Source organism: Heliconius melpomene, chromosome 20 (genome assembly GCF_056956725.1).
Source record: "Heliconius melpomene rosina isolate 202511_hmr_F chromosome 20, ASM5695672v1, whole genome shotgun sequence".
Classification (NCBI taxonomy): domain Eukaryota; kingdom Metazoa; phylum Arthropoda; class Insecta; order Lepidoptera; family Nymphalidae; genus Heliconius; species Heliconius melpomene.
In genome coordinates, this window is record NC_140408.1 from 10,147,045 (window position 1) to 10,156,362 (window position 9,318).

At 33.2% G+C, this 9,318-nt stretch overlaps 1 protein-coding gene across 1 annotated transcript; it reads right to left on the reverse strand.

The window, feature by feature from the left end:
• Window positions 1–57: 57 nt before the first annotated feature.
• Window positions 58–9,048, reverse strand: pea (ATP-dependent RNA helicase pea). The gene is made up of 13 exons (XM_085205110.1): window positions 8,838–9,048; window positions 7,889–8,754; window positions 7,453–7,614; window positions 7,004–7,108; window positions 6,551–6,697; window positions 5,463–5,975; window positions 4,288–4,535; window positions 3,363–4,029; window positions 2,726–2,866; window positions 2,197–2,349; window positions 1,461–1,786; window positions 609–788; window positions 58–334 (listed from the first exon to the last, which is right to left on the reverse strand). The coding sequence occupies exons 1-13, from the start codon at window positions 8,929–8,931 to the stop codon at window positions 112–114; spliced, it is 3,825 nt and encodes a 1,274-aa protein (XP_085061236.1). The 5' UTR covers window positions 8,932–9,048; the 3' UTR covers window positions 58–111.
• Window positions 9,049–9,318: the final 270 nt, after the last annotated feature.

Consider the following 9,318-nt stretch of genomic DNA (forward strand, 5'->3'; position numbering starts at 1 on the left):
TATATAACTTGATTTGAAAGTACTAATAAAAATATGTATTATTAAATAAAAACTGCATTTGATTAAAATTATTTATTTCGTAAGCTTATTTTAAAATGAAATACAAAGAAATTAATTTCTTCGCCGTCGCACTCTTGATATTCTCCACGCGTTCGGCTCTTCATATTTATTGTACAAAGGTTCCAATCTCTGGTTTTTCTTAAACTTGGACAGCTTAGTAGGATCGGAGAATTTAAAGAAAGCTGGAGCGAATTCTACTAACCATTTGGGATCGATAGTAGTCACTTCACGCATGTACTCTTTTGTTGTCTGGACTAATTCGTGATAGATGACCCTAAAACAAAAGAAAATCAATAAGTAAAAAAATGTGTTGAATATTGCATGTATTGGTAATTTTTAATCTATATTATTATTTAAAATTACGCTACGACGCCAATATTTAAGTTGAAAAATTGTATTGGATTGGAAGCTGCTAAGGCTATAATGGCCCCCAAATAATGGTGTAATCCCCCCACTGGCCTGCGGTCCAAGTAACTAAACTGCATGCAACAATAATCAATAAAGTTATAAAATACTAAGGTTGATTTATAATTAATAATAATACATACCATTCTGGCTGTCTATTAAACAAAGCACTTGACGGGTGAATATAAACAACTTGACTGTCAACTAAGGTGCGGTATCCTTCTTGTGGATCCTTCTTTGCGGCGTTTCTGAAGAAACCTGAGCAAATTGTCTTTTGTATCCTCACTGTGTTCTTACCAGCTGATACAACATCTAATTTATGCCTGTAACAATGAAAACATTTATTTATATTTAATTATCAATATAATAATTGAGAAATTCAAGTTTCACAACTCAATCTTATCAAAATGTCCAGTAAGTTTTTCTACAGATTGTCTTTGCTCAACGTCATATAAATAATAATCAACATTTGCGACATAAACTTTGGAACGAGCAAAAACTTTGGACCCTCTATGCAAAAATTGCATGGAGGGGTATGAAATTTGACACACTTATAGTTTATATGTAGGAGAAGTGCTAAACGTAATATTTTCCAATAATAATGCTTATAAAGCACAATAAAACAATAAATAAAACATTACACACACTACCATGCATTTGACAATATTTGTACTTTTATATTTATAAAGCGGCATACACATTGCCATGGCATATTATTAATTTATCATCATTTCACAAAGACTAAATTAAAAGCATGACTTCTTCTAATTTACATAAGAAATATAATATTTATTATTACATAAAAAGAAAAATCCTTTTTAATTATTATAACCTATATAATTTATTTATCTAAGCCAAATATTGGAGATTTGAATCAAGCAGCCTATTACTCTGAGTGGAAATCGAAGCCACTACTTTAAGCTCCAGTTTGAATTTCCAAAACAAGCTAAAGCGATATTTTTTTACACATTGCATCAATATTTTTGTCTATTTACCTGTCCATAATACCCAGCAGCTGTTTCCTAACGTCCTGAGCGCGTTTCAATGTTCTTATTTGCACAAAGTTCTCATAACACCATGCATTAGAGAATTTATTATTTTTCCAACTGTTGTACACCGCTAACAACGTTAGATGATCTCCTTCGGGCTGATTGAACTTCGCTTTCTTCTGATCGGCCAACGCTTGTTTGTCTTTTGGTCTGTAGAAGACATTCTGGACACTCAACATAGACACTATTGTGAGTATTTCGTCTGAACATTGTAATGCCACTGACATTATGAGTATCTTGGAGAGGTTTGGTTCTAGAGGGAATTCCGCCATCTGAAACAGGATAACATTTATTATAATTAAAAGTGTATGATCACTAATTTGAAAATTATTGCAATTATAAATATCATGGCGTGGTCGACTTGTTTGATGTATTTACGCGATAATTTTGAGTTTATTTTCTAGTGGAGGGGTTTCCTTATACCTTTTCATGTCTTAAAATGACCTAAAACAGATACTTAAGCAATTTACAAGTCTTAGGCCATCGTTGAACAATGTAATCTGTACTTTTTATCCCAATCTTCTTATTGGTTAACGTTACTTAAAAAAAATAACATAACTTAAAAATAAAAACATTTGAACATAGCAGAAACATGGAGATTTTTTAAAAGTATTTTTCTTTTCTAACTACAAAATAACACTTAAAAAATGTTTATAATAATAAAACATTTGTCGACACGTACCCGTCTACCAAGTCTCGTGAGCAATCCCTCCGAGTCGAGCGCAGAGAGAGAGTGCAACTGTTCTAGCGCCATGATGAGTGACTCCACCGGCGGGGCGTCCATGAAGTCGAAGTGGAGCAGGTCGTTGATGCCCATTGTTTTTAATTGGAGGACCTTTAAAAGATTTATATAGATGAATTTTATGAATTGAATTATATTTGATTATAGGTTGTTGCTTTAACTTGGTGGAAATTCTATCCTGTATAGACTTTTGGAAGCGTCAGCGCTCCTTTTACTAGAGCATAAAATTTCAAACCCATACCTAAAGAAATTAATCAAGACATAGGATCATTTAAAGTGGTGCCCACAAATATACTCTGTATATAAATCTTTATTGATTTCTTTACTTAAATAAAGTTTTTCGGAAATTATGGGCATCAAATAAAAGTTTATAATAAAGAATAAAGTTATGAGTAAAAAAAGATGTTAATTATTTTAGGGATGTTGGAAGGTGTATGACATGTAAGTTATAATGAAGAATTATTCTCACAGTAGTAGCCAGATTAGTCCTTTGTATCTCCGGCACGGGTGTAGGCAGCATCTCGTCCCGGTAAGCGCGCTCCGTGTAAAGTCGGTAGCATTTACCCGGGCCTGTGCGACCGGCTCTACCAGCGCGTTGTTTAGCGGCCGCCTAAATTGAAACAAAAGTCGAAATAACGATGATTTTATAAATATATATTGTGTAGATTTATAAAGATATAAGTTTCAATAATATGAATATCGAAATCATCATTCACATACCAGCTAAGTCCACATGCGTATAACTTATAAGGGACGGTAAATGTTAAAAAGGCAAAGACTTCTGAAGAAAGTCTAACTCAACATAACTCTGGCTCAACTTGCAATGTCTCGATAATCAATTAGAAAGTTGGAAAAACTACCATAAAAACACTCATTCATATTATTTTTTTTCGCTTACACTTCACGTTTTTTCACTTATATAGCAATATATGAGTGAAAAAACGTGAAAATGTAAAAGAAAAATTTAAAGGTAAGCGAAATGTTTATTTGATCAGATTCCAACTAATGCAAATTTTTGAAACTTAAAAAATATTTGCTTCTTATCAAATTTCATATTAATATAACTTTGCATAAAATTTCCAATAAAATAAAGTTAATCAACATACCTGTGAAATAGGCGTAACAACCAATGAGTCCATACCAGTCTTTGAATTATAAACCTTCTGCTTGACAAAACCTGGATCAACTACATAGTATATACCATCAATAGTCAACGACGTCTCCGCTATATTAGTAGCTATAACGACCTTCCTTGACCCGGGGGGTGCGGGTTCAAATATCCGCGTCTGCATTTCAGATGGCAAGGCAGAATAAACAGGTAAAATTATCAATTCTGGTACATCAGGCCCCAAAGATTTCATTCTTTCATATAAAATTTCACATGCTGTATCAATTTCTTCTTGACCAGTTAGAAAGAGAAGAATATCTCCTGGAGGTTCCCTCAAATGGATTTGCATTACTGTTATCAGTGACGCGTCTAAATAATCAGTTTCTGGTTCCTTAGTGTATAAGACTTCTACAGGAAATGTTCTGCCTGGGATAGTGAAAATGGGGGCTTCAAAGAAATATTGAGAGAATTTTACAGCGTCTAAGGTAGCTGAGGTGACTATTAGTTTAAGTTCTGGTCTTTTTTGAACTGCTTGTTTGAGAAGACCAAATAGGACGTCAGTATGGATGGTGCGTTCGTGGGCCTCGTCCAACATAATGACTGAGTAGCTTTTGAGATCCAAGTCCATGAGACATTCTCGGAGTAACATACCGTCTGTCATGTATCTGAAAGTATAAGTTTAGGATGTAAATGATGTATATTTTGATAGAACTGTATTTCAAGCCAGTTGTGTAATCTGACAACTCTTTATGCTAATTGATACAAAAATGTTCACAATATTCAATTAATACATAAAATTTAAATTCATAAAATATGGTAATTACAATTTTACAAATATGACATTTAGCTTTAATCTTCGATTTGTAATTATTAAAAATATCCCTTTTTGTTTTTAGAAATATTACTACCCAAAATAAACTTACTTAATAACAGTATCAGGTCCAGTGCAGTCCTCAAAGCGTATAGTATAGCCGACCTCCTGCCCGAGCCGGCAGCCGTACTCCTCGGCGACGCGCTTGGCGACGGACATTGCGGCAACGCGGCGCGGCTGCGTGCACGCCACGCGCCCGCGCGTCGCCACGCCGCACTCGCATACGTATTGGGTTATTTGCGTCGTCTTGCCGGAGCCCGTCTCGCCGATTACTATTAGGATTTGGTTGTCGGATATCGCCTGAAAACACAATATCTTGTTTTAGAACACCAAGGAGTTTGTATGAATGCAGCAAAATTTTTCATCACATTTATCGGGGTAGCAACGACCCAAACGTGGCGTTGCCCAATTACAAAATTTATAAGGTATATGTTGGTTGTTTTGATATATAAACTATATTATTGTTACTATATAACAAAAACCGTTCAATAGTTTTTACGTGAAAATGGATCTATCCTCACAGTTTCACATTTGCCATATTATTAGTAGAACAGTATAGAATTTGTGTGGTCTTTCCTAATCCTATCTTACCCTGTCTTGATTTTATGTAATAGCTGTCAGAAACTGGTTGCAAGAGACTATGACCTAGAGACCTAGAGATATATTTTTTGTTTTATAGTAGTACATTGTCTAAGGATATAAATATGTTATATCCCTAGACAATGAATATTTTTATTTTTTTATCATGTTAAGTTATTTTGTATAAATATCTATGACAGAACATATACTAAAATTGCACAATCTTCGATTATTATTTGTACTATGATAAAACCACGATTTGACTAAAATATAACAAAAATTATACTAACAAAATTTTACTTCAAATATTTTAATACTGTTTTTTTGGAACTTTAAATATCTATTTGACCATTTTATAGAAATTAACTAAGACACATTATTTCTTACTGGTTCTTTCAACTCCATTCCTTTGTGAGGTGATAATATGTATTATGCTTATAGAGCAAAAAACAGTTTGTAATTTTTTGGTGGATATTATATAATATCTCAGTAATGCAATATATAATTATGGCTCTTGTGAAAACTCAGGTACATTACAGCAATCACAAAAATTTACAAGTGCAATCTAAGAAATCTAAATATGACCATGACAATTAACACTTCGTGAAACATATCTACCTACTAGATTAACTATAAAAACAAACTTACCTTTGTCAATTCATCACGAAGTTTATAAATAGGCAGTGATTGTCTCTGTTCCAATAGAGACAAATTAGTCTTTTTACCAAAAGATGATTTCTTTCCACCGATCACATGCTTCTTCCACTCAGGTAGATCCTGAGCAGTGATCCCAGTTCCTCTCATATTAGCCGCTAAAGTCCTTCCTTCAGTCTCCGGCAAAGGATCAATCCAATTTTTATTTAACCCAGTGGGTAAACTTTCCATTTCTTGTTCTCGTTGCAACATTTTCTGCTCTCTTCTTTCTTTTGCTAGAGCACTTTGCATCATGGCAGCTTGTGCTAGGGAACCATCTGGGTTTTTAACTATTCTTACAGGAGACAAGTCGTGTAAAGCTCTACCGTGACCTTGTAAAAATGGCGGCTCATCCTCGACCAGTTCTATTTCAATGTCGGCCTCGCCATCTTCGTCTTTTGGTAATAGCCCTGTTTCTTCGTCGAAATCTGGTAGCTCACTCTTGTCTATCACTCCAGATGATATCATCTGAAAGCAGAATATTGTTAGAGTTCATTAGAAAATCTTTAACATATTGTAAACAAGTGATTTTTGTTTATTTTCTTTACAATAATTGCTAAGTAAAAGATTGATTGATAAATTATTAAATCATTAAACATAAGAATATGTTTACTACATAATGACACACTGCTTTCCCTACTTTCCATCAATTTTAGAGCACCTGTTAAAAAACATAAAATATTTTTAATATACAGTAGATATAATCATATAATCTATATATATAAAATCGAAAGGTCACTCACTCATCACGAAATCTCAGAAACTACATGTGCTAGGAATGTGAAATTTTGCATAGGAGTTACTTATAGGACATAGGTGCTCGCTAAGAAGGGAATTTGCAATATTCGACTTCTAAGGGGTTGTTTTTGGGGTCGAAAGTTTGTATGAAATTTCGTTACTACAAATGCTAGGAGTCTCAAATTTTGCATAGACGTCACTAGGACGTAATCATGGAGACAGAAATTAATAATAACATAGTTCACGCGGGTGAAACCGCGAGCGGGCCGCTAGTCCTGTATATATGTGTTATATATAGGTGCTACCTGTTTAATCTCCCACCGTTCAGGACTTGATATTCTTGTGACACGTTTCCTACTGGAGTCCTCATCGGGATCGAGTCCGCCTTGAAGCCCTGCGAGGACTGTAGCCGCAGGTGGAGGACGATCAGGATTACGGCCTTCACGTTCAGCCTAAAACCCCAAAATTAAAATTAAAGGTTTAAATCTTCTTGGGTCAAATTAAATGTTGAATATCAAGGAAATCTATAAGCTATATTGCATCAAATTGTCTTGGTGTAACCCACTTTTAAAATGTAGGTAAAACCATACAGTGTTTCCTTTATTAAAATATTGTATATCATGTATATTACAAAATTACACACCGACCTAAATAAGTCATATAAGTACAGATTATATAATTATTATTATTATATAAGCTGATCAGTCTCAAACTTTAGTCACAAGATATAAAACAAATTAAATTGTACAATTGCTTACCTCTAAATGAGCATGAGATGTGGGATTCAGATCTTTGCCAGTTTCTTGACAAACATCCTTCATTGTCAAAGAAACTTTTTGTCCAGTCACAGACAGTACTTTTATCTGTATGCAAATTATATAAAATTAAGAATATGTATAAAAACAATTATGAACAAAAATGATCATTGAAACTGCTACTTTCCAATGCTCTACGTTAATAATGATATCCAAATTTGTTTATATTGGAATGAGAATATACATTCTCTAGACTGAGGTTTACATGTTAAAAGTAAAAAAAATGTAATTAATAATAATAAAGAAATATTTTTTTAATAAACTAGCTTAAATAAAAAGGTAAGTGGCTGAACTCCATGAACTCCACAGAAAAAAAACTTAGGCAACCTTTGAGTGGGGATCAAACCCACGACAATCCCAATTACCATCAACAATTTTTATGTTTTACAAACCTTAACTTTGTCTCCTCTGCCAACAACATCAGAAACATTGGTGACTCTACCCTCAGACCTTAGTTGGGAAATATGAACTAAGCCCTCCCATCTTTTTCTCAGGCCTTCCATTTGAACAAAACAACCAAATGGTACTATATTTGCCACTCTTCCATTATAAATCTGAAATAAAGTCATTTAAATGATTAAACAATTCTTAGAAAATAATTTAAATAAAAAAAACAAATAATCTGAGATAAGAAGCATATTTTTCTTCAGTTTCAATTTTAAGCTTTATCCTATTTTGTACTGTAGGCGGAGAAGCTATTATGGAGTTCATAAAATAGTATTGAGTAAAGAAAAACAATTTCATAATTTGTCCTACCAGAAAATACATACATATAAATACATATAAATGTTGAGTACTAATTTAAATTGGAGAATAAATAATACATACTTTCCCTGGTTCTGGGTCATCACTGATCTCTATATCTGGGCTTTTTTTCCTAGGTTTCTTTTCATAATCATTACCCCTATACCTGCTTCTTTCTTCCCTTCCATGTGATCGAGATCTAGATTTCCTGTTTCTAGATCTGGACCTTCTATATTTGTCTCTTGATCTAGACCTGTGACGTTGATGACTCCTAGATCTTCTTCTTCTATCCATATCCCTAGTTCTTCTGTCCCTACTTCTACTCCTCTTATCCCTACTTCTACTCCTTCTATCTCTTTCTTTGCTCCGTCTGCGTCTATCTCTGCCTCTACTGTGACTTCTTCTATCCTTATTATATTTCAAATCCCTACTTCTGCTTCTTTCTCGGGTTTTACTACTATGCTTTTTATCTCTTGAGTCACCTATTTTGCTATTTTTGCAATCTCTACTGCGGTTACGATTTTCAACAACTTTTTCAATATCATTGTCGGTTACACCACTATTTGATGGTGCTAAAGCCTCTAAGGCTGCCATAGCTTCATCAACTTCATTATTGGATGATATCTTTGCTTTCGATTCATCTTTAAATATATCTTTTGAAGTAATTCTCTTGGTATTTTTGTCATCATCTTCACTTTCCTCATCTGAAGAAAAGGTATGCGGTTTGTCATTGGGAATGGACAAACCGGGAAATTTCGTCGCTAATGGATTCGCTGGTTTGTTTTTGTCTTCATTTTTTTCAATTTCATCTGATACTGGTTTCATATGTTGTATGATTCGAAGCAAATTGACCATGAATGAGTCTGGAAATTCGGCCCCATTTTCAATGAGCGATTTTTTAAAACCATCAAAATGAGGATTTTTGTCTGCCAAATCAATTATGAATTCCGCTGTAAATAATCAAGACGATTGTGTTATCAACAATGAAATTACAAAATATAGCATAATGCATTTCAATAAATCGGTAACTTACCTAAATCTTTGTCGTTTAATCCTAAATGATTATCTAATTCAGTACATATTTTAGAAACAAGAGAAAGATGTTCTAGCTTTGAAACTTCATCCATTGTTTGTCGTTTTGAGTCTAATCACTTAGAAAATAAATAAAAATAACATAATGTGAAATAAAATTAGGTTGTTTGATGTTTTCTGACACATGAATTGTCGCTCGGTTTTTGACAAGTTGTCAATTGTCAAAGAAAAACGTAGTTTTCAATGACAAATACGCTTACTTTAATTCAATGCATTATACACTGGGTACCAAATGGATGAAACAAAAAAATAATATAGTTTAATTATTGATTATTTTTGAAAAGAAATTAGCTAAGAATATATCTCTATGTAAAATAATATTTTTTTAAGGTTTTTTTTTTAATATTTTTTGTATACATTTATTTATTGTTTAGTTAAGTATTGACTACTCAATATGATATTGATCTTCTTAAAATAATTTA

Excerpts from the sequence above, each read along its gene's own strand:
- pea (XM_085205110.1), bottom strand. The coding sequence starts at position 8,931 with ATGGATGAAGTTTCAAAGCTAGAACATCTTTCTCTTGTTTCTAAAATA. Across the intron at positions 7,615-7,888 it reads ATGACCCAGAACCAGGGAAA|ATTTATAATGGAAGAGTGGC; the intron begins GTATGTATTATT and ends ACTTTATTTCAG. Across the intron at positions 7,109-7,452 it reads GCAGAGGAGACAAAGTTAAG|ATAAAAGTACTGTCTGTGAC; the intron begins GTTTGTAAAACA and ends ATTTGCATACAG.